Source organism: Petromyzon marinus, chromosome 18 (genome assembly GCF_048934315.1).
Source record: "Petromyzon marinus isolate PM22_M1 ecotype Great Lakes invasive population chromosome 18, UKy_Petmar_22M1.pri1.0, whole genome shotgun sequence".
NCBI classification, from domain to species: domain Eukaryota; kingdom Metazoa; phylum Chordata; class Hyperoartia; order Petromyzontiformes; family Petromyzontidae; genus Petromyzon; species Petromyzon marinus.
The window spans coordinates 2,782,250-2,807,973 of NC_133684.1; the positions used below are offsets into that span (position 1 = coordinate 2,782,250).

A 25,724-nucleotide genomic window follows, 5' to 3' on the forward strand; every position below is an offset into this window, starting at 1 on the left:
CCTCATTACACGTGGCCTTATAATGGAGCCCTGCGCTGTGTTTACACGGCAATTAAAACTGGACCCACAGCCATGCTTGGGCTGGTCCTGGAACGGATTGGCACGAATCGGGTCCTGGAACGGATTGGCACGGATTGGGTTCCATCTCATTGCGTATTTTCCTGGGACCAGATCGTTCTCCTAGCCACCTCCCTCTGCCTTCCCTCGTCCATGGCTAGGGGGACGTGGTCATAATTGTTTTTTTTCCCAAAAATATATATATTCGATGTGCACTTAAATAAGTTTACACTTTCCCCAAGTAAATTTGTACGCATTTTGGAATTTTCCACTGTGTTTTAATGTTATTTATTCGGTAACTCCCTGAATAAACCGAGCTACTTAACCCAGGTAGAAGTGGGCCACGCCTGGCAGGCGTGGCTGGGCGTGCGCAAACCCGCCATCGGCCCAGTTCCGCCTGATATCTACTCCATTCCATACCACATTCGCTGGTATGTAACGGAAGAATTGGTTCGGGAGTTTTAGTCGGGGAATGTTAAATGACAGTCCCAACTTTGTGGTTTATTTTATAACTGTATTTGAAAACGGTACCGAATGTGAGAATGTTGCATTTTAATTTTGCGTGTGGATTTCCTCGGGCTACAGAACGAGGTCGCTGGGACTTTTTTTTTACAATCTCATTGTGGCCGCTCCTCGTACATTGCCCATGAAATGCGTAAACACGGCAGACTTGTTCATAATTATTTCCGTTTATTTTGCAGTTGTTCAATGTTAATCTATTAATTTATTCTATCCATGCGAGCAATGGGGAACGAGACAATCTTCGTGCAGTCTTCCCCGTTCCGTGTGAAACAAGACAAAGCATGTCACCCAAATTGCCGACCCAACAACGCCAACCGTCCTCAGATAAGCAAAGACAAACTCACGATGATTTTAGTTTTTTCGTTTAACCAGTTGCTTTACAAATGCTCTAAGTAAATAAATAAATAATACGGAACATTCAATGGGACGGTGTAAGGGCATCGTAATCTTCTGGCAAGGGACCACGGTGTGTAAGATGTTAACCACCTCGCCTGGATGTGCAGGAGGTCGTGGATTCGATCCCGACGCTGACGCCTGCTGTATATTTGGAGTTTGCATTTCTCCCCGTGGTCGCGTGCATTTTTATTCGGGTCCTCCGGTTTTTCCCTCCACATTTAGAATCAGCATCGTGCGTTTGGAGTATAGGGCTGCTATACATTTCCACGCGATAAGCCACTTTGGTGAGCTTTGATTTGTGATGGCCAGGTCGCTTCTGAAAAAGAGCTACATAGCTCAGTGGGCCTTACCTGGTAAAATAAAATATAGTTTTTAAATAGTTTGGTGACAAAGTCAAGGAAATCCTTCACAACTAGAAATCCATTTGCACAGCGTCAAGCGTTGCTGTGAGCCACCGTCACTCGTGACAGGTGACGGCACCACAGCAGCGTGGAGCCTCACGGCTCCACGAAACTAGAACTGCCATACAATCAACCAGCCAGAGGTGGTGTACACACAAAAGGGTAAAAGATATTTAACATAACAAGACTATGAGTTTTAAAAATGGGCTACCATGAATATAACCCCCACCCCGATGGTTGTTCAAGAACAGTGGTTTATGATCAGAGACGCCAGCTGTTGATTGTTTTGTACATAAAGCATGTCGTTTTTTTTGCGAACAATATCTAAGCCATGGATACAAAGGTCACGCTTATTATCGTGGCCTTATTAAACGGTATTAGCTTGATTCTTTTTTTTCAAACCATTAAATTGTCAATTCGATGCGTGATGGTTCAGTGGTTAATGCATTGCACTATAAGCTCAGTGACCCCGAGTTTGATTCCCGGCCAAGGCTAGTAACACATTCCTGCGGAGGGAGCTGATCGGGACGTTGGGTTGCTCGGTCAATGGCCAGGGTCAACGGCGGCACCACGTGGTGTATTCCGCAAATATGCCTGACTGTGAGGGCGGGGACAAGCCGGCGTGAGTAGGTTAAACGTTGAGGTTTATAAGGGCACCACGGGGTGACCAGCCCCTCCCCACCCAACCCCACCCCTCCCACCCCCCACCCAGCCCCACCCTCACCACCCAGCCCCACCCTCCCCACCCAGCGCCTCCCCACCCTCCCCACCCCACCCTCCCCACCCAGCCCCTCCCCACCCTCCCCACCCAGCCCCTCCCCACCCTCCCCTCCCCACCCAGCCCCTCCCTCCCCACCCTCCCCTCTCCACCCAGCCCCACCCCTCCCATTTTTGGATGCGCGACGGACGGACACAACCATCCCCTGTGGGCTGGTGTCACCAGGAGGTTCCTACCAGTATCAGTGATATCCATAATGAGCATTGAACCACAAACATTTTTTGTTTAAATTTTACCAGGTAAGGCCCACTGAGCTATATAGCTCATTTTCCGGAGCGACCTGGCCACAAATGATAGTTCAACGAAGTGGCTTACAATGTCGAAATTTATAGCAGCGAAAAATGTTGAGGCAAAAACCGGAGGACCCGGAGAAAAGTCCACGCGACCACAGGGAGAGACACACATGCAAACTCCCAATATACAGGCATTGTGGTCGGGATAGAACCCACGACCTCCTTTATACCAGGCGAGGTAGTTAACGTCTCAGTCGTATCATTTTATTTTCCCAGCTCGTTTGAACAGATGTTTTTGTCTCGCTCTTGTAACCAAAAATCTAACACCAGGGTACAATCAGCACACCACTTGCATTCTCACGCGCACGGCGAAACACGCGCATCGCGAGCGACAACCGCCAACTATAATCGGCGAATCCACAAATCGGTGCGCAATGGGCAATCGCCTTCCTCCGCGTCCCCCCCCCCCCTCTCTCTCCACCACCCCCCCCCCCCACTCCCCACCCCGCTTGCCTTGAGCTTGTCGAGACGCTTGCGGAGGCCGTCCTGGGCCTGCGCCTGCTTCCCGACGAGCACGACGTCGCGCGTCGCGTCATGCACAGGGATGTCGGACAGGTGCAGGCCTCGGCCCACCAGCTCCTCTAGCTTGTCGACGCACGGGGAGCCCAGGAAGAGCAGCGCGTCCGACTCGGCCACGAACACCATCTGCCCCTTGAGCTCCATCACCTGGCAGCAGAGGGGGGAGAGGGGGGGGGGAGGCGGCGAGCGTTTTCTGTTGTTGTTGTGCGTCAAAAAGGCCTGTGCAATTTTAGGAGCCATCAACAAACTTCAACAACAACTGTGGGGTTGTGAACTCTTGAAAGGCAAAATAACAGGCGGATGTAATTGTAAGGAGAAGATGAAGGAGAAGATGAAGGAGATGAAGAAGATGAAGGAGATGATGTCACAATAATGGAAGAGGGGGGAACTGCGTGTGGAAGCATTTTTCTTGCATCATCTATTGATATTTGGAAGCCACTGGAGCAATGCACTTCTTTACAACTGTGTTTGCTGTGTTGAGTTTGCTCTTCCCCCGCACCTCCGATTAGCACGGTTGGCTACGTACGGTGTGCGATAGAAGTTCAACATACGTACATAGAATGGCCACAAGAGCCGATATCGCAGAACTACTTCTGATATCCCTTCAAGAGCCCTCCGTCCCACACACGAGGCGGGGCAGCACTTTACAACCCGCTCGTTTACAGAGAGTTAATAATGCCCGTCATTTGATGGACAAACCAATTTTAAGTAAAATTAAGTGGCGGTTTTGTGTGTGTGTGCACAGGCTCAGACTATCGATTCAATACAACGTGAAAATTCAGTTTAACCAGGGCCCATGGTGTAAAGTGCAGTCAACAAGCTCTTATTATCCACTCCATCTTTCTGCTATGAAGAACAGCCGTTGCCTGAAGCGTGGCCTAGCATTGCATTATTTTAAGGCAGTGTTGCTGACGAATGCGACGAGCTGTTTCAATTTTTAACCAGAGAAAGCTGCCTGGAATTAAACCCAGGAATTAAATCCAGGGTCTCAGCGGTGCTGGCCCAGGGCTCTGTCTTCTGAGCCATCTCTGCATCTCATTTATGTTTTAAAACGATTGCTTCCCCGTCACTGTTTATTGAGCAATGCATGCGCCGTTTGGGCACTGATGTGAACCGTGCCCCATGCCTCATTTAAAATTATCTCACTGGAATTCAAATTAAAATTTCACACTTTATAAAGGTTTATGGTTCAATGCACGAAGTACAATATTCACAGTATTTATTGTTTAAAACTGCACAGGATTTCAACAGAATGTGTTGCTATTTGATGTGTGTGTATGTACGTATATATACACGGTGCTGATTTTGTGACCCAAGACTGCCATGAAAAAGTGACTGTCACAAAGGGCACTCGCCCGGTTTAAACAGTGTGTGCCTGCTGGTGTCTCATGAAGCAGTTGGCAGGCTGAGGGACGGCGATTTTCTTACAATTTAATATTGCCGATGATGCAAAGTTTTAGAAATAACGGAATGTAATCCTGATTATGCCACCCAATTAGCTTCATAATTACAACTGACAACAAGTCACAGTCATTTCACGTGCACGTGACCTTTCAGGCTGGACTCATGTCCCGTTTATAGCCCCTGAGCCAGTGGTGGAAATTCCACATTCCTATGTCGGGGTTGATGTTTGGCTGGCTGAGTCAAGTCCCCACCCAGGGTTTGAACTCACAACCTCCTCCATTGCGGGCTGCTTGCTCTGCCTCTGAGCCACAAGTTATTTAATAATGCTAATTATATAACAATCCCACTACCGTCTTACTCGCGATTAAAGGAAGGTGTCAAATACAAAAAAAACCCTATAATTTTGTCGATAAATTATGGACGTATGTACGTTGCACTTCTTTCACACCGTGCGCAGCCAACCATGTTAATCGTCTCGGTCGTGGATCCTCGGGCTCTCCAGGTCGAGCCTTAAGTAACGGACAATCTGAAATAAGGTCGACGCAGATGGCTCCGACGTGTCGCATGAGGAGAGGGAAAACCGCGTGGGAAGGAGGGAGGTGATGAACGTGGAAGCGCCAGGGTGCGGGGACCGTGGTTGCACGTCTCGAGAGAGGCAGTTCGAAGTGGGGAACCCCGACGCGTGAAGGAAGGACCCTGGGAGTGGATGTTGCAGATGGTGGCCCAGGACAGGAATGAGTGGAGAAATGGGAGCATGAAGGCAGAGGCCGCAGTGGTGGGAAGGCCGTCAGGAAGGACTCAAGAAACGGACAAGCGTATCAAGGTGGCACCCATCACTGTGATGTCTCTTCCACACGCTTCAATGGAGTGTCAGAGTACTGACGACATTTCCAGAGCGCGCGAAGCACTGGATTAGTTTTCTTATATATATATTTTATTGATCAAGCTTCAAAAGTCACGGTGGCGTAACGGTCAGCACACTCGACTTGCAATCCCGAGGTCGCAGGTTCGATTAGTTGATACAATGGGGGCGAGTAATTTCACCCTTAACCGCAGCCTCCGTCTACTCAACTCTATCAACGGGTGCAACGCAGTTAGTCGACTGCCAGGTCACAAGACGTCTTCCAAGACGTTTTGCCAGCATGGAAGAGTAGGTCAAATACCCGCTAGAGCAGTGTTCTTCGCTAACTTTCAGGAGGGAGGAGGGCACTTTCGCCGATAAGACATCATCAGTATGAGGGCCGTCACGCCATTTGAAGCCATTGCCGGATTTGACAGCAGCACGACGATGATGCTGGGGGGGGGGGGATGGTTGTTTTCACTCGTTGTGTATTGCCAGGAGCCGCACGTAATGAAGAACGCCGCCGCTAGTGGGGCTCTCTACATCTCCCTCCAGTGGATGCCCTTCCACGAGCAGTGACGCCAGCAAGAAATTCGAGGGCTGCACCTTGATCACCTTTTTTTTATTTTACTTTACACAGAGCGTTAAGCATCGGTGTTAGACGTCTCGATGCCTTGTTTACAAAACCCCGCGCCCTCATCCACAGAAATAATCAGGAATCCATGGAATCTTAATTTAAGTACTATCCATAGAATGATTTTTGTTGGAGATTAAATGGTTAATAATATAGTAATGCCGATGGTGGGGGAGGGGGTGGGTGTGCTTGCAATAGGTAAATCCATGTAAAATCGAGACGAATATTTACACAATGCCTTCCAAGGTTTGATTTAAAAAAGCACACAGTATTGCAGTACAAGATGAGAAATGTGGAAAAAAAACGACCGCAGGTCTCTAGGCCTCACCGTGGAAAAACAGTGATAAAACTATCTAATGGATCTAAAATATTTACCCCACAGCTCACACTATCAAGATTGTAACCTTTGGCCCATTTTTTTCCAAGAGTGCTGAAGTCAATGTCATTTTAAAGGTCAAGCAAATTACTTTTAAACAATCACCATCCAACCTTGAACAATCCGCTGCTGAATAAAGACCTCCGACAGACCTACGCGGTTTTATTGTTTGCGGTGGAGGTGGCATCTCTTTCAGGGCCGTGTGTCGAGTTGACGTCGGTTGACATCGCAGCAGTTAGCCGACACGTCGTGAGCAAATTCACGAAACTCCACGCCGTCATCGTGTCAAGCTTCGTGCGGATTTTCCAATCACAGCAGAGACCCCCCCCCCCTACCTCCCCGAGTCCGCGGTGGTTCAACAGAGAATGTCCTCTCCACGAACGCCACCCCCCCCCCCAAGCTCGGAAAGCTGTTGTCCGCTGCCCGACACGAGCTGCTCGAACAACGTGCGTGCGTCTTGTCTTCCGTCACCGCACGTAAGCCAATCGCGCAAATCGGAGGTGCGCGCGAGGCCAATGCTCTCGGCTAGAAATTCAATCACGGCGTAGCCAATGAAGCAGGAGCGGCGAAAGTAAACGCAGATGTTGCACGCGCTGCCTCCCCCCCCACCACCACCACCAACCACTGTTTGGTCAATGATTTAACTTAGAAATCATTAAATGCCCGGCATATGCCCCCTAATCATGTGCTTTGTTCTACCCCTGTGCTCTTCACAGATGGCTAAAAGGCAGCGCTCCTGTGTCAAGGTCCTTCAATGTACACAGCGGGTGACGTGTTCAGTGGATTTTGCCCGTGTGTTGTACGCCATGCAAAATGGGTCGGAGAGCCGGGGAGAGAGAGAGCGCGGGTGAGCACATCTGCTGCCATCTTGACAAAAGGATTTAAAAATTACACAATTATAGCATAATCCCTGCCAATACGCATTCACCTTTGGGCAAACTAGCACTTAAGAGGTAATGAAAGGATTTGGTTATACAGTACCAATAGTGTGTTTGTGATTATTGTATATTTGATCATTCTAAGAATTCGTGGACCAGTTTGTCCCCTAAAAAAAACGTGTAAATTCTCCAGAGGACACGATTCGTCGTGCACATTTCCTCACAATTCAATTTCCAGCTGTCGCTCACATCAATATAGCCCAATGAAAAAAAAAATAACGACGCTTGGCCTGGGTGCGGAGATGGAGGATTGGGCTTGTTAATGACGGAGAGGAAATTATTCAGCTGCACGTTTCAAACGAGCCGAACCCCATTGTGGTTGACAAGGAAGGTGCAGCCCTGCCATATAGTTTTCTCGTGCCACAGCTGATGGGAAGGACTCCACTGGACGGAGCCAGACAGATCCTCCCCCTAGGGGCTATTTTTGGCCTTCTATTCCACACACTTTGCCGTTCTGCATGTGAGCTGCCCATCAACGAAAACTGTGATAGACTCAGGGTGATGAGTCCTCTATTCAAGACCGAAACGAGAAGACTTCTTCACAAATCTGGCTAATCGCCTGATGAGGCTGGTTGTTGTAAACCACAGCCAAACAAACGTCGGACTCACATTGTAAATGATGTGGGTTTACTCTCCAACACACCGGGTGTGCTGATGTAGTAACTAATCGGCACGTTTTGTTTACGCGACAAACCTTACCAATTGCCTGTGTTTGGTGGTGGCGGGTTTAACGACACGTTTACATTTACACGATTTAACCCCCCCCAACCCCCCCCCCCCTCTATTATGGACTAACTATGGTGTATCCATTTACACTGCCAGGTGAACATAAGTTGGGGGACCTAAAACAGGCCCATTGTTTCAGCTGTAGCACAGGGAGATCATACCGGCAACCAGCGTGCAAACCATTTAACCACGACAGCATTCCCGTATCTACGTAACGTTGTTAAATACCCCCACGCATTTGAAATAGTGCAAAATGCCATCCTCTCCATCCATTCATTGGAAATTTGAATGAACTTCTCAATCAATAATTGAAATTTTAACCACAATTTGACGATTGACATAAATATGAATATTTGACATGAACTACACACTGGGGTGGAGCAACGGTTAGCACACTGTGCTAAGATCCCAGCAAAGTGAGTTTGTTTCCCGTCCACGAGTAACATCAGTGGCGATTGATATCTGAACTGGTCTTGGCCTCCCCCTTTACCAACCCACACTGACCAGCGTGGTGAAGTATGGCCAAACAACCCGCATGGTGAGGCATTCATCCAGCAATGGATTATCAAAAGCAATCATTATTATTATGTACATGCTTTGTGTCTATGACTTAATAACCCAGAATGCACCAGATCTCATCAGCTTTCAGAGGTTAAGCAGGATTTTCAGCCTGCACAGCGCTTGGATGGCCGATCTCCATGGCCCTACTTATAGGTGCTATAGGTTGCTGTGGGGCTATTTTGTCGGCAGCAGATGGCAGTACAGCAAATGTTTTAGTTTTTTTGTTTTCTATTTACGTGACTTTACCTAAAGAACCAAGAATATGAGCAGAGAAGTGTAGTCTAAGAAATTTGCCCCACGACCCACACAGCGTGGTGGTGGGATGCGGGCTGGAGGTTGAGTTCAAGATAAGAGTGCCCCGTTAGTCATGTACACCACGTAACACCGGATTAGTCGTTTGGGGCTAAAGGACAGACGTCTCCAGGAAACTGGGATCTCTTGAACTCTATCGGGATGCTAAGCAAGCAGATCAATGACCACGGATTCCCGGAGCCCAACGCCATGACTAACAAATCAAACATTGTCTCTCCAGGTGCGGATGTTGGTGCTGTACCGAGGGACCACCGGCCTCAAGGCCATAAAATGAAAACCAAACACACCTGGGGGTCCTGTCCATTTGCAGGAGGAGCCTTTGCGTGTGTCAGATTGCCTCACATCGAAAGCCAAAGCCCCCCCACCCACCCCTGTATACTAAAGCTACGAGATGACATGAACCGATAGGTGGACGAGTGGCTCGTTGTCGTCGTCCATCTAGGAATGGTCAATGGGCAAACAGAGGCACGTCCGAGATTTTATGTGGGGTTTTTTTTAATGGGTAGAGAAATGGCAGGTAAATACCGAGCTGATTTTGATATCGCAAACGGGTAATTGAATTTGCACTCGTGCAAGCTGTGTTGAATTCTACAAAACAAACGCACGGCTAAAACAATATATACGTGTCTCTCATCGCGACATATTTATTTTGTTATAATTGACATTGCCGAGTTTGATTTAAACGTTCACAAATGTACGAAGAAAATTTGAATGCAAGTGGAATGCGTCACCACTAAATCGGCACCTCGGCGTGTCGTTTGTATTTGCTAAGCTAGCATGTTAATGAAAATGGTTCTGCAAAGTGCTTGAATAATTGACATGTATTCGCGAATGACCGTGAGGAATTCGTACGCGCGCGAAAGGTGTTACATCGCAGCATAACAACCGGCTCCTTTCACACAGATGCATTACACATACCCACACACACACACGCGCGCGTAGAGCAGTGTCACTTCAAATGTATTTGTCACTTTACATGTAAACTATTTTGATAATACACATTAAGCGGGCCTTGACCGCTAAAACGCAGTGACTCTGTGCGTTGATGTGTGGAACGAATCGGGGGAACTTTACTTTCGGGCGAGTCGAATTCGTCAACACCGTGCTGGTGCGGCGATGATGAAGTCGGGTGGGCGGAAAGGGAAGGCGAGTGAGCTTGCACGACTTCTGTTTGGATGTCACTCGCAACTTGTTGTTGTTGTTGTTGCTGTTTTTATTGTTCGTGTTTGTTAACGCGGGTAAGAAAACATTCAGACCGTGAAGCTGTTTTACAAGAATGACCCGCGAAGGACCTCGGTGAAAATAATAGAAAGAAAGAACAGTTCTCACACCTGAGCAGCGAAACACAAACATGGGAGGGTCACTCGAGTGGTCCTGGCAGGTGACACGCATCAACATTATGAAAATTTGATGAAAGAAATGTAATTTAAATGAAATTTTGAATTAGCATGATTCATACGCATAATTACACATCTTAACATAACTTCGGATAAATTATGCGAATTCAAAATTTCATTTAAATAGCATTATTTTCATCAAATTTTCATAACCCACATATACACGCATCAACACTGACGCACCGGGTTTGCTCAACCACGTGCAAGAGAATGGAGATATTCAATGTACGTGTGTAAGTATGTATGTTTGAACTTCTTTCGCACTGCACGTAGCCAACCGTGCTACTGAAAGGGGAGGAGGATCTAAGGTGACGTGATGAGGACTGTCGTGAAATGTGTTCACGAAAGTGATGTGCTGATTTGTTTTGGAGTATTTTGTGGATGAATGAGTGTCAAGGTTCGCCGTGGCCAGGAATCGATAGCTGGGTTTATATCGCTGTGTGCTAACCCCTGCACCACCACTCCACCCACCAAGCTTTTAATTAATAATCATGCTCTTAGTTGAATTCTAATGAATGTAGCAAGATTATATGAATTCATATTGTGTGTGTGCATGTGTGTGTGTGGTGTTCACAAATGGGGAGCGGTTGTGTAACGGTTAGCACGCTACACTATGAACCCGGCGACCCGAGTTCTATTCCCGCTCACGGCCAACACCAGTGGCAATTATTTGAACTGGTCCTGGGCCTCCCCTAGGTCGACTCGGCCTCAAATGAGTACCTAATGCGGTGTGTAAACATCGCCACTCGGGAGACAAAGGCGGTCGGGCGTGGTGCTGGCCACCCACCCCCTCGTGTATCGTTCCAGCCTTCATAAGTGCTGCTCGCTAACGACACTTGCCCCAACAGTCTGTTCACGCTATACGGGGTTTATTCTTGTCTTTGTGGTGTCCACAAGTGTATTTGTTGATGACCGTGAGGAATTCGTCCGCGCGCGAAAGGCGTTACATCTCAGAAATCACGGTTTGGGCGGCACGTGGGGAAACCAACACTGGAGCTGATCACCGTGAAACCCTGTCACTCTCTCTCTCTAATTACCCTTGCAATGATAATAATGCTTTCCCTGGCTCATTATTACTGCCGACAGAGAGCGCCCAGAGTGAAGTTCATTATTAAATATGATTACAATAATAAAAACAAGGCCGATCAGCGGAACCTTCTTTTTGCCCAACAAAGACAAAATCTGAATTCTAAAGAACCGCTTGCATACAGTAAAGGAAGCTATTAAAATACCTTACACATCTCATTATTGTCACAAACATTATAATTTTTTTTAAAGAAGCTGCGATGCATCGGCCATTATTATTCGCAAAACGACATTGAGATTGAAATATAAAAAAAAAATATTTGCCCATATTTTAGAAGTTACAACAGGTGAGTACACTGGCCCATTTTTCTGCGCGACTGATTCATTTCGAAACTTGATTCACCCCACAGCCTTCCAGATTCACTTTCTTTTTTTAAAACTATGAAATCAATGCGTTCAGCTCAACAACCTTTTACTGATTGGTCAGACCTAATAGGGCACACACCAAAGATGCCTCGCCCCCCCCCGTGTAGCCTTTAACAGTCCGTTGGGGAGAGTGCCGTTAGCGAGCACCTATTAAGGCCGACATGGCACATAAGGAGGGAGGGGTGGGTGGCCAGCACCACACCCGGGCCCGTCTAGGTCTCCCCAATGCTAACGCTTACACACCGCATCAGGTACTCGTAATCAAGGCAAGTTTTCCCAATACTTGTAGTGGAAGGATGTCTCAGCTGGGTGGCTCGGGCTATCCGACACGAGTGCGAAGCTCAGTGCATGCAGCACGTCTTGAACCTTGCGCGACTCCCAGGTGCACCCCAGTGATGTCACCGTTGTGTGCGACCTTTTGCACTTTTGCGGACAGTTGTTTGCCGCAGTGCTGTCCCGTTGAGCAAAGGTGGGAAAGGTTGTTGTTTTATTTATTTATATTTATATACAATAAGGCGACAGAAGAGATTCAGACAAGAGATATAGATGTCGTGAGATAGGAGAAATATAGAGACACGTAAAGATGTAGTAGTTAGATGCAAAGAGAGAGATGCAGATAAGATAGGGGCCCGACGCTTTTGCTGGGTTTGCTTATGTATAGCGCTGCCACGGACAACATAGAGATATCCCGACGATGATGACCATATCTTGCTTTCAGGAATAAGCTCAAGTAAGTTGCTGTTTATCAGTACGATACGGAAAAATTAAAGTTTTTTTTTCCAATTATACTTGAAGTGCCGAGCACCGCCACAATCAGTCGTTCAACAAGAGCTCGGCCCGCCACTGAATCGCCTCATCCCGAGCGTCGCGCGTCACCGGGCGTGCGCCTCCTTCCGACTGGCGTCCCCGCTCACCCGCCCCGAGCCGGGGGCAACCGCGTCCATCCGGCCGTCGCTGTCCGAGCCTCCGAGCCTCACCTTGGCGTCGGCCCCGTCGCCCCGCGTGCGCACCACGAAGGGGGTGTTGAGGCGGCGGAGCACCCCGGCGAAGGAGCAGCCGCGCATCGCCGGCGGGGACAGCACGCGGAAGCAGTCGTGGAAGAGCGCGCCGGGCTGGGCGTCGCGCAGCAGCCTCCGCACGCCGTCGCCCGTCTGCAGGAGACGCAGCCCGCGGTCGAGCATCACGTGGAAGGGGAACACCTTGCAGAACGTCGCCAGGTCGACGCGAAGGTCGCCGGGCGACCTCGACACGGCCGGACGGCACGAGCGCAGGCCCCGCGTCGGGCGCCCGTCGGCGCTCCGGATGGCGAAGGCCGCAACGCGGTCGTCCCCCGTGGAGCCGCCGGCGCCGCCGTCGCGGCAGAAGCAGCGGCGCCGCTCGCACTCGGCGCGCTCCAGCCGCTCCACGGAGACGTCCGCGCCGTAGAGGCGCGCGCTCGACGCCCGCAGCAGCCCTGGCAGCGCCACGGACACGACGGCGTTGGGCTGGAAGCAGTGCAGCAGCAGGCCCGAGTCCGAGGGCCCGGCGGCGGCGGCGGCTCCGCCGGGGTCGTGGGGAGCGAGCTCCGTGCAGCAGAAGTAGGGAACGGGGGTCGCGTCGGAGGCCGGCGAGGGGCCCTCGGAGGTCGTGGAGCCGCCGTCGGGCCTCACGTGGCCTTGGCCCAGCAGCGCGTCGAGGCTGTTGAGGAAGTCCTGCAGCGTGGTGCCCACCGCACGCAGGATCCGCTCGTTCTCCTCGAAGCAAATCCCAAACAGCTCCTCACCAAACTTCTCCTGGAAGCCCTCGGAACTCACGCCTGCGATAAACATCATCAGCATTGTCATCATCATCATCGTCGTCATGATCATCAGCCACGATGAATCCACTGCTGGTGGTGCGTGTTTACGAAAAGTGTCTTTGCTGACATTTCAGACAAAGTCCAATAGTAACATCAAAAAGAACAAGACTCATCCATCTGCAACGTATTCAATGAGGTGCACTGCTATGATATAAATGTCTGCAAGGACACTACATGGAACATATTTCACATTTTGTAGGGTATAATTTTACTCACAAAATCACGTGAAACCAACTCTTCGTTCTTTCTTCCAGATTTGCTTTGAAACGATTCAAGCACGATAGGGCTATTCGAATCACGTTAATACGTACTCAGAAACGAGGCGAGTGACTGGAGAGTCGGAAGGAGGCCCTCTTGGCCCTCGAGTTCTGAAAATCCACCGTGAAGCCACGTGGGCCGGTCTCCGGCGCCCGCGCAGTTATTGCGTCCTGCGGAGCTTCACAATTGGCGCGTGAAAGCCGCACCACAACGTAAGCACAATGGGGATCGTTAGGGACACTCGCATCAATGGTCATCGGATGACACAATAGGTGGGGTTAGGGGGAACACAAGACCATTGTGCAGACCACCAGAAAGCCACTCCAAGCAAGGCGAGTCATTAAACTGTCCGTGCGAATTGAGCTATCCACTCGCGTGCAGTTGGTTTTACTCCACCGGGTGGCTCGGTGGCAGAGAGAGCGGCTCGCGATTGGAAATCTGCGAGTTTTTGTCTCCTGATTTTGGGAGGTGTTGACTCAGCCCATCCTGCCCCTGGGATCGATAAAATAAAAAAAAACACTTTTGTGGGGAAGTCCACAGTCATTGTCCTATGGATGGACTCACTCCCGGCAAAGGAATGTGGAATTTACATGGGAGATGAGCACAGCCTCAATGCTAAATTGGGAGAAAATAAATGTTCATTCCTCTCTGGGCAGGCCATAATCCACAAAAATGCTTTAATACTTAATAGGAATAATTGATTTGTTGGGTCGGACCATATAATGATCTCACCAGAGCTGTCATACGCTTTCCTGGATTGTTATTCTGACGTCTTTCATCTTGTCCCAATGGTGTTTGAGGTTGTTGAAAAATGAAACGTCACAGCAGAAATGTGTGGCCTCGGGCCCAATGATAAAATTCTAATCACAACACCGTAGTCCGCAAAAAAAACGTTAAGTTTACACCGGTTGGGAACGGCTCAAATATTCCGAGCAATGGATGCAGGGCTAAGGTTTAGAATTTGTACATTTTATTTTGTACAGCCCATCAAGAGTCACAGCAGTGTGCTGTCATAAAAGCGGCCACAAATCCCGCGCGGAATCTAAAGTGTGCCCCTCAAATAATAATAATAAAATAACAATAGAAAGACGACAAGGGTGAATGCGCGTGGCGTGTCGCCAGCTCGGGAATTGAATGACGCCAAGCGATGACTTGAATCTTCTCCGAGACACAGCGCGGGGAAAGGCACAGGGGAGATGGCAGCGTGTGTGGAGCATTGCCGCGTGCAGAACGCGGTGGGGGGGGGGCAAATAGCCCACGTGATGCCAAGGGGGCAAGACTGTCTGCATTGAATAGGCAATCTTCCCCCATCCACCCCCCACCGCTCCCCGCGCGCACTCCTCGGCCCGCTGTGCCGGTTTGCCGTGACATTGGCGTGACCCACTGAACAAGGCGACTCACCAATCTCGGCGACTCTCTGCGTAGCACTGCAGCGTCCTTTCCAATGCTTCCCTCAAAGTGTCCGCCTGTTGCAACGGCAAGATCTCGCCGTCAAGTTAACACATCGGCACTTTGGATTTATCACAATTAGAGAGAGAGAGAGTGACAGGGTGTCACGGTGATCAGCTCCAGTGTTGGTTTCCCCACGTGCCGCCCAAACCGTGATTTCTGAGATGTAACGCCTTTCGCGCGCGTACGAATTCCTCACGGTCATCAACAAATACACTTGTGGACACCACAAAGACAACAATCCCCCCCAGTATAGCTTGAACAGACTGTTGGGGCAAGTGTCGTTAGCGAGCAGCACTTATGAAGGCTGGAACGATACACGAGGGGGTGGATGGCCAGCACCACGCCCGAACGCCTTTGTCTCCCGAGTGGCGATGTTTACACGCCGCATTAGGTACTCATTTGAGGCCGAGTCGACCTAGGGGAGGCCCAGGACCAGTTCAAATAATTGTCACTGGTGTTGGCCGTGAGCGGGAATAGAACTCTGGTCGCCGGGTTCATAGTGTAGCGTGCTAACCGTTACACAACCGCTCCCATTTGAACACCACACACACACATGCACACACACAATATGAATTCATATAATCTTGCTACATTCATTAGAATTCAACTAAGAGCATGATTATTATTAATTAAAAGCTTGGTGGGTGGAGTGGTGGTGCAGGGGTTAGCACACAGTGATATAAACCCAGCTATCGATTCCTGGCCACGGCGAACCTTGACACTCATTCATCCACAAAATACTCCGAAACAAATCAGCACATCACTTTCGTGAACACATTTTACGACAGTCCTCATCACGTCACCTTAGATCCTCCTCCCCCTTCAGTAGCACGGTTGGCTACGTGCAGTGCGAAAGAAGTTCAAACATACATACTTACACACGTACATTGAATATCTCCATTCTCTTGCACGTGGTTGAGCGATCCCGGTGCGTCAGTGTTGATGCGTGTCACCTGCCAGGACCACTCGAGTGACCCTCCCATGTTTGTGTTTCGCTACTCAAGTCTGAGAACTGCTCTTTCTTTCTTTCTATTATTTTCACCGAGGTCCTTCGCGGGTCGTTCTTGTAAAACAGCTTCACAGTCTGAATATTTTTTTACCCGCGTCAACAAACACAAACAATGAAAACAGCAACAACTTCTTGGTTATTTCGGTAAAGTCACGTAGAATGGGGATAAAATAATAATAAAAATAATAATAAAAATAAAATAAACATTAAAAATTCTCACGACGTTTCGGAGGCAACACAAGCTTCCGTCTTCAGGTGGGACAGTCACAGCAAGATAGCTGCATAAAGTGGGGAGGCTCTGAGAGCCTCCAGCTTAAATACAGGTTAAAGGGGGCTCGAACTTAAATACAGGTGGCGAGTGACATCCAAACAGAAGTCGTGCAAGCTCACTCGCCTTCCCTTTCCGCCCACCCGACTTCATCATCGCCGCACCAGCACGGTATTGACGAATTCGACTCGCCCGAAAGTAAAGTTCCCCCGATTCGTTCCACGCATCAACGCACAGAGTCACTGCGTTTTAGCGGTCAAGGCCTGCTTAATGTGTAATATCAAAATAGTTTACATGTAAAGTGGCACATACATTTGAATTTACACGGATCTACGCGCGCGCGCGTGTGTGTGTGTGTGGGTATGTGTAATGCATCTGTGTGAAATGAGCCGGTTGTTATGCTACAATGACAAACGCGATTGCTTTTGGAGACGTCCACTCATCATCTTCTTCTTCGTCATGCTGTATTTTATATTTTTTTCTACTGGCTAGGACCATGAATCTGGTTAACGACAGCTAACACGAATGGTGTGGTCAGGCACGACAATCAGTCCTTGGTCCCTTTCACTAATCCAAAACACAAATCCATGTTAACCGGTGTGGTGAAGTATGGTCAAACCGTGCCCCTCTCCCGCCCCATGACCACCACGGCATGGGGAGGCCTTCATCCAGCAGTGCAATAACAAAGGGTTGTAAATGATGACTCCTGTCTCAAGACGCTTTTCAGTTGATTGTATGTTGTTATGGTTATTATCCATTGCCTCGTGAGGCTTACTGAATCTTTCGCGTGGGATGAGGACACTCGCAACGTGCACACACGTTTCAGGTGGCCGGCCTCAGGGCGCGGGGCAGCAATCCGTCACCGCTGGGACGAGGGCCATGAAGTTTGGCAGCGGCAATTGGGCGATGTCATCAAATTAAGTGAGCTGATGGTCTGGTTTGATTGGCAATGCCATGTTCAGGAATAGTTTTGGTCGGAGGGTTCCGTTACATTGAGACGTTGGAGAGACTTTGGCTGTTGTGTGCACTCAACCGTGTTCGACTCCACCCACCACCTCGACTCCACCCACCATTTCGACTCCACTTACCATCTCGACTCTACCCACCATCTTTGACTCCACCCACCATCTCGACTCCACCCACCATCTCGACTCCACGCACCATCTCGACTCCACGCACCATCTCGACTCTACCCACCATTTCGACCCCACCCACCACCTCGACTCCACCCACCATCTCGACTCCACCCACCATCTCGACTCTACCCACCATCTCGACTCTACCCACCATCTCGACTCTACCCACCATCTCGACTCCACCCACTATCTCGACTCCACCCACCACCTCGACTCCACCCACCATCTCGACTCCACCCACCACCTCGACTCCACCCACCATCTCGACTCTACCCACCATCTCGACTCCACCCACCACCTCGATTCCACCCACCATCTCGACTCTACCCACCATCTCGACTTTACCCACCATCTCGACTCTACCCACCATCTCGACTCTACCCACCATCTCGACTCCACCCACCATCTCGACTCCACCCATCATCTCGACTGCACCCATCTCGACTCCACCCACCATCTCGACTCCACCCACCATCTCGACTCCACCCACCATCTCGACTCCACCCACCATCTCGACTCCACCCACCATCTCGACTCCACCCACCATCTCGACTCCACCCACCATCTCGACTCCACCCACCATCTCGACTCCACCCACCATCTCGACTCCACCCACCATCTCGACTCTACCCACCATCTCGACTCCACCCACCATCTCGACTCCACCCACCATCTCGACTCCACCCACCATCTCGACTCCACCCACCATCTCGACTCTACCCACCATCTCGACTCCACCCACCTCCCTCGACTCCACCCACCATCTCGACTCCACCCACCACCTCGACTCCACCCACCATCTCGACTCCACCCACCATCTCGACTCCACCCACCATCTCCCCCTCCCATCTCCCAACCCTCTCCAATGATCTCTAAATCATCCCTCGTCACTGTTTTATTTTTGTAATTTTGCGGGAGCACCAGAGGGACAGGCGAGTCTCTCTACAACAACCACCACTAGAAACACTGGGGGATGGTGGGGGGGGGTGGTGGGGGGGTGGGGGGGGGGTGGTGGGGGGGATGGTCGGGGGGGGGGGTGGTGGGGGGGATGGTCGGGGGGGGGTGGTGGGGGGGATGGTCGGGGGGGGGGTGGTGGGGGGGATGGTGGGGGGGATGGTGGGGGGGATGGTGTCGGAGGGATGGTGCGGGGGATGACTGTGGGGCGGGGGGGATGGTGCGGGGGGGCGCGGTGGTGGGGGTATGGTGGGGGGATAGTGGGGGGTGGATGGTGCGGGGGATGACTGTGGGGGTGGTGGTGGTGCGAGGTGGATGGTGGGGTGGGTTTATGGTGGTTGGGGGATGTGGGGGGGGGGAACTATGGGGGGTGGATGGTGAGGGAGGATGGTGGGGGGATGGTGGGGGGGATGGTGGGGGGGATGGTGCGGGGGGGGGGGTCATTTCTGCCGCAGTGCAATTGCCTCGTGCACACGTTCGGGCTTTTGTACCGTGAAGTCCTTTGCAGTGCCGCACCTCACATCTGTCGACCAATTAGGAGAGGCAGTCCATCGTCGTAGATTTGCGTCTCGATTAGGCACTTGAGCGAAAGGGCCGTGCCGTTTGGCATAGCAATCGCATGGGCACGGCGCTGCTGGTGGAGCGTGTAATGATCAGTGATTATCGGCGATTATTAAACTCTTTTGCACTGCGGGCTACCCTCAGTCGATGCACACATTTCCACGGACCACCCAGCCAAGCCCAACCCTCGTGAAAAAACGCATTTGCGAATCTCAAAATGCCAGGACTGTAATACAACATGATTCATATTATTCATATTATTTGGGTCTTTCGGTAAAGCCACGTTGTGTTGCGATCGAAACGTCGTGATTTTTTTAAAATTCTATCTACCTGACTTTACCGAAAGACCCAAAGAATATGAATTCCTGCAGTCACGGAAGCTTTAAGTTACGATTCATATTATCGAAACATCTCGATATTTTTGTTTAACGCAGCTATACAATTTTTTTTAGGGCTGGCATTAAGATCTTAGTGTTAGATTAGTTTAATCGGGAGTAATTTACCGAGCTTCATTTTTAAATAAAATATGATACAGGTGTAAAATAGTAACCAATCGTCATCATTTCCGAATCAACCTGCATTTGCATCAGCCCGCGAACCACGTGGAACAGGAGTCTGCAACCTGCGGCGGCTCTTTAAAGCCCGCTGCGTGACGTCGTTTATCGAGGAGGAGCACCGTGCCGCATTCACCGCACAGTGCATTGCGGCTCCGGAAATATTGCGTTTGGATCTTTGTCTCATATTACCGAATTCGCAACAACAATTAAAAAAAGGTTCTACTTGTTATGTTGGTTGCCGACACCCTGATTTGGAGGACCGTCACGGACCGCTGGTGCTGCTCCCGGGACCACACTCTGAGAACCGCTGCTGTAAGTGGACGGTGGCTGTCGTGAATAATAACGTATGGCTCCATACGTGAGTGTACAGCGGAACATGAGTGTACAGCGGTACATGAGTGTACAGCGGTACATGAGTGTACAGCGGTTGTGCAATGGTCGGCACATCGGGATATGTCAACCGCCCCGGTGACCCGAGCTCAATTCCTGATTGCAGCTAACATCGGTGGCGAGTGCTTGTCACCAACCCGTATTGACCAAGGTGGTGGAATATGGTCGAATGGACCGCCTCCATGACCGAGGAATGTATCCAGCAGCGGCATGATCAAGGGGCTGTAAACAATAATAGTATTAGCTATCATATAATACATGACAGTAGCATTTGTTAAAACCCATAATGTCGAATACCGGTGCGGAATTTGCCTGTTTAAATAAATCAATTTCTTAAACATTCGTCCGGTAGGCTGATAGGCTGGCTGGTGGACTGATCTTTATTTTGAGATGTGGTGAGACGGTCATTTGTCCAGGCTCAATTCACCAAATTCCATCATCTTACATCACACGAGCACACACACCTACGCCCTCTAGTATATTCAAGACTATCTGTGTAAATCTCAGTATTTCATGAAGACGGCCAGTCAGCCGAAACGTCGAGATATTCTTTTCATCACGGTGACAGTAAATAAATAAAAACCCCACGTTATCACCTTCGGTCCACCTATTACTTTGTTGTGCACGCGTGGATGAGAAGTTATAAACAAAGAGAAGAAAAAAAAATCATCATCATATAAACCCCATATTTGTGATTAATAGCACACGGAATGGCCACAGGGAGACGGAGAGAGGGACATAATTTGCTCTGCACAGATGCGCCGCACGTTCAAGGAACAAAGCAGAAACACCCAATTGCTCGCGTCTAAATTTAGGAAAACGTTGTTGAATGCCCTGCCGTCAACAGTGCAAGCTGTCTGCGAGGGTCTGGTGCTGCTGCTCGCTCGCTCTCTCTCGCGCTGTGCAATCACGGCAACATCGCTCCGCACGCGTGCCTGCAGTGCCGAGTCATAATTAGCACGATATTATTATGGATTACCGCGTGCTTGTGTTAACCATGAATGTCCGACGTTTTGCTCCACATGCCGATAGATTCGAACGGTAGATGAACCGATTAGCACGGTCGGCTTTCGCACGGTGCGAAAGAAGTTCAACATACGTACCGACAGAAAACACATCGGCAGAAGCTTTGCAAGCACAACCGCGAACACGTGCGCACAGCAGTGTCTGCGAACACTCATCACCCAGCTGACACCTATTGTTAAAGTCCGATTGTCAATCCACTGCTGAAGCAGTTTGGAATATACTTCACCACATTGGTAAGTGAGGGGCAGGGCATGGGGGGAGGGTGGAGGCGGACTGGGATCCCCGTAACCTGTTCAGATTTTTACTCTCCAACATGGACAAGCTCGCGATCGAAGTGTGTCGGATATCGGTCTACGAACGAAGATCTCTCCAAGCAGACACTTCACTAGATGGTACAGACACTCCATTCGCACGCGAGACGCGCTCAGGAGATACATTACGCTGTTTTACATTACAACTAAAATCAACGGAAGTGTTTGGAATCGTTTTTTTTTTGCAATTCAAACAGCCCTTTATCAATCCACTGCTGGATGAGGACCTTCCCACGCCGCGCTGGTCGTGGGAGTTATTTTGCCACACTACCAACAAATGACACCGTATCGGTGAGCTTTACAACAATCATTCTTTAGCTTTGAGTCGACTACATTTCGTATGATTGTAAAACAAAGTGGCTGACAACGCTTGCGCGCGCTTCACACTCATTCACGTATCTCATCGCCATCGCAGGAAGCCAGTGGAGCGATGCTCGTTTAAATGATCGAAGATTAGAACTCATTCACTTAGAGCCGATTTGTGTGTTTGGCTTGTTGTCCCTCCCCACCCCGCACCTCCGATTAGCACGGTTGGCTACGTACGGTACAAACGAAGTTCAACACGCATACACCTCCTGTACGCATTCCTGCCCTCTGCGCTCAATCGCTCCCATCCGAGGGGGGGGGGGTGTGATGGGGGGGGGGGGGGTCTCGGAGGGGACCCCACTCACCGTGGGACACACCATCTTGCGAATGCATTCTCCCAGCACGTCCAAATTGACTGGCCTGCGCGCGGCGGAGCGGGGTCCGGGAGACGTGGCCCCGGGAGCCACAGGTGGACCGGCCTGCAGCCTCCCAAAGCGGCTGAACGGACAGCCGCCTCCAAAACCACCACCTCCTCCTGCCCAGCCGCCGCCCTCAACTCGATCGGGAGATCCGCCCTCGCTGGAATGGCTCGAGGCGGTGGAGACCTTTCGGCCGTTGCGCCCTTCGCTGCTGTTCGCTTCGCTGTCCATGCTGAAGGTGGGGAGGTTCCTGCTGCTGCTGCTACTGCCGCTACTGCCGCTGCTTCTGCTACCATTCTACACCCGCGTGCCGTGCATAGCAGCAACCGTTGACTCTAGCTCTCGTCTGCGTGTGGGGTTGGGAGGGGGGAAGATTGGGAGGAAGGGGGTGTCAAGAATTGGGTTCCACTTGTAGCGCATTTAGTACGAGGATCTTCGAGAAGCAAATTGCCTCGAGGAGTCATCGCGGACACTGCGTCCCATCGCGTGCTCGCGCGTCGTGGGCAGTGTCACTTCAACACCTTCACCGTGGCTCTCTCGATTCGGTGAGAGCGGTGGTGCCCCTCGACGTCGTCACTGTTGTTGCACGCGTGCGGCACAGCGGGTGGCAGCCCGCATCGTCAGAGCATCGCACGATCCCCAGCCACAGCAGCAGTCACATGTCCGCTCTGCATGCCACCACCACCACCGCGTCGCTCCCCTTCTTCCGTCGCGTCTTCCACGAGATCACAAAGTCGCGATCATCGACGACAGGGGCACTGGTGGAGTGGCCAAGCAGCTGCACTCGCTTTGCGCCATCAAATACCACTCTGCTCTCTCGAGTCGGTATTCTTAACGTTGACACTACTGTGTTCTATCTTCATGGGGTGGGCAGCGGGGGAAGGGGGGTGGGATTGTTTTTTTTGTCATGCGCTATTTATGAACACACTTCAAAGCGGTCGGCGTATAAAAGCGTGCGATACATCAACAGATACTGCCTTTCAAAAGGACTCCGCCACGGCGCACCACATAGCCAGCAACGGCATCAATGGGCCAACGAGCGGGAAGTGGATGCGGTGGCTGCACTTCGCCTCCTCTCTGCCACCGTCATCGTCCGTCAAGGCGGCGTCCGCGAGCCTCCTCGGCCTCCCCCCGTCGCGATCTCTCTGCGTTGCTCGTTGCCGACCGCTCAGGCGAGGCAGTGCAATCCGCACGCCGAGTCCCACTCACTGCCGGAGACGAAGGGGTGGGGCAGGAATGGGGGGTGAGAGATAATGAATAATGCAGTGTGTCTTTAGCGGTCTCTTATAATCATCTGCAGCGACCCGCGTGACCGTCGGGGATCGCGGGCACACGGCGACCACCGGGTTTAAGACTGAGCAGCAGTGCACCCTTGGCGCGCGCGCATTGTTTAACGATTGGCCGCGCACATGGGCGCAAGGGGCTCGCTTCAATGCGTTGTTATATAACAATAGCAGGCACGCAACGCAACTCATCACGGAGCCGTGTGCCGCATTCCGCCTCGCACGTGCCGTCTTAACGAACCCAACACTCGGCGCGGACGGCAGCGAGCACACGCATGTTCAATTATGAACACATTTTCACTGCTGCCATGCTCAAATCATCGCGCTCGTCAGTGAGCCGGTTGGGGGGGGGGGGGGCAGCCACCTGCCACAGATGTTAGCCGTGGATGGGAATCGAATTTGGGTGGTCAGGTTCATTGCGCAGCGTACTAATTATTATTGTTCCACCGCTCCAACCGGCATAAGTAATTGGCCTACTCTTCCACGCTAGCTAGACGTCTACTACCCACTCTTTACCCCACCACGGCGCGACCCGCCAACTGTATTGTACCCATTGAGACTGCTGTGGACGAACACGCGAGACTTTAGAATTGTAGCTGCGGTTGTAACTGCCGCGCCGGAAGATCGAACCGGGGACCTCTGGATTGTAAAATGTCCCGTCTCCAAACCACGGCAATCACGGCAGCATCCCAGCCCAGTGTATGCACGTGTGACACGAACATTGGACACCGATGCAATAATAATGATGTCGTTCTATGGTTACCTTTGAGATCGCGGAGGAAGGCAGGGGAGGCATCACGACGGTCAGATGCTGTGCGTAAAACCGATGCGGTCGCTCGCACGGCGCACTCTACGACTACCACAAACACCTCTCCGTAAACCGACAAACGCCAGTGCCGTTCGTACATCCACGGGTCCGCTTCCACTCTGATGTAACTCACGCAGGATAAAAATACACGAGCTTAACCCAGCAGCGGCGGCGGCGAGGAATGAACGAAGTGTTCTGAAAGTCCAGCGCCAGCTTCATCTGCTTCACTACTCCCGTGGAGCGCGCGTTGAAACCACGGGAAAGAGTGGGAGGGGAGAGGGAGGAGAGTGCGAGGGGAGGCGCGCTCGTGGTGATGTGGTGGTTATAGTGACAAGGGGTGGAGCGGTCGCGCAGCTTTCAGCGCGCCGCGCTACGGACCCGGGTCACCAGAGTTCGATCCCCGGCCGCTGCTAAATGTTGTCCGAAGCAGTCCTGGGCCTCTCCTAGGTCAAAGCAGCCTCAAACGAGAACCTGGCGTGTAAACAGCAGCACCGGGGAGACAAAGGCGGCACGAGCGTGGTACCCGGCCACACCGTCACCTCGTGTGCCGTGTCGGGCTTCATAGGTGCTCGCGAACAGCACGTGTCCCAACACTCGGGATGCTTGCCTTTTCTTTGTAGCGGTGGCTGTCTGCAGTTCCATGAACTATTTGGCATCATCCCCCACACGTCACAGCGTGTACCGCTCCCTCCGTCAGTGGCTGTGCGTGTTTAGAGGTGGGGAGATGTTTCACTACGCAGCCCAGACTGCTGAGTGCGCACGATTGCCGGCGGTGGGAAATGGATGCACGTGCGCCGATACATTGTCAGCACGTGCTTCTTCCAACGCACACCGAAGTGAACTCAGGATTGGAGCGCGCCTACACACAGAAGTGAACGTCACTCTTGGCAACAATGACAATTTAGCAATACCGTAGCAAGGAACAATTTTCCAGTCCAAGCAATTCATGATCATAGGCTATGATCTATCCACTGCTGGATAGAGGCCTCCCCCCCCCCCCCAATCGTGGCCATCTCTAAAAGTTCGTGCGACGCCACAACATCCATCTTGAGCACACCCTGATCTCATCGCTACATCTCCCGGGTGGGCGTCCCTCTCCCTGGCTGCCGTTCCATCGTCGGTGATGACAATCGGCCACCGTCGGTGATGACAATCGGCCACCGTCGGTGATGACAATCGGCCACCGTCGGTGATGACAATCGGCCACCGTCGACTTCTAGCAAAGCCCGAACGCCTCTCCAGTGCCGGATTAAGAAAGTGCGGGGCCTGTAGCATGATGTTATAAAGGGTCATTAAATAAATAAATAAACACGTACATATTAAAACACAAATTTGTACTTGCATAGTAAAATAATTGTATCTTATTTTTAAATATACTATACAGCCAGATAATACGACAAATCGCTAACCTTAAACACACAGTCGTTCATTAAAGTTGAAGGCAGCATAGTGCTATAGTAATAGAGCAAGTGCAGAATCACTGAACTGGAATTGATAGCTTGAAAGCATTTAGCGCGGGGCCCTTGAAAGTGCGGGGCCCGT

General features: G+C 50.9%; 1 protein-coding gene across 2 annotated transcripts in view; it reads right to left on the reverse strand.

The window, feature by feature from the left end:
- Positions 1-25,204, reverse strand: part of GUCY1A2 (guanylate cyclase 1 soluble subunit alpha 2) — a 45,283-nt gene extending 20,079 nt beyond the window's left edge. Inside the window, exons 1-6 of one of the 2 annotated variants that reach the window (XM_032956496.2) lie at positions 24,138-25,203; positions 22,038-23,299; positions 15,104-15,168; positions 13,756-13,880; positions 12,585-13,402; positions 2,901-3,113 (exon numbers count right to left, since the gene is read on the reverse strand). In XM_032956496.2, coding sequence (XP_032812387.2) covers positions 2,901-3,113; positions 12,585-13,402; positions 13,756-13,880; positions 15,104-15,168; positions 22,038-22,322 — 1,506 coding nt within the window. In that variant the 5' untranslated portion in view covers positions 22,323-23,299; positions 24,138-25,203. Of the gene's footprint in view, positions 1-2,900; positions 3,114-12,584; positions 13,403-13,755; positions 13,881-15,103; positions 15,169-22,037; positions 23,300-24,137 lie in introns of both variants that reach the window. The other variant, XM_032956497.2, reaches the window with a different exon arrangement.
- Positions 25,205-25,724: the final 520 nt, after the last annotated feature.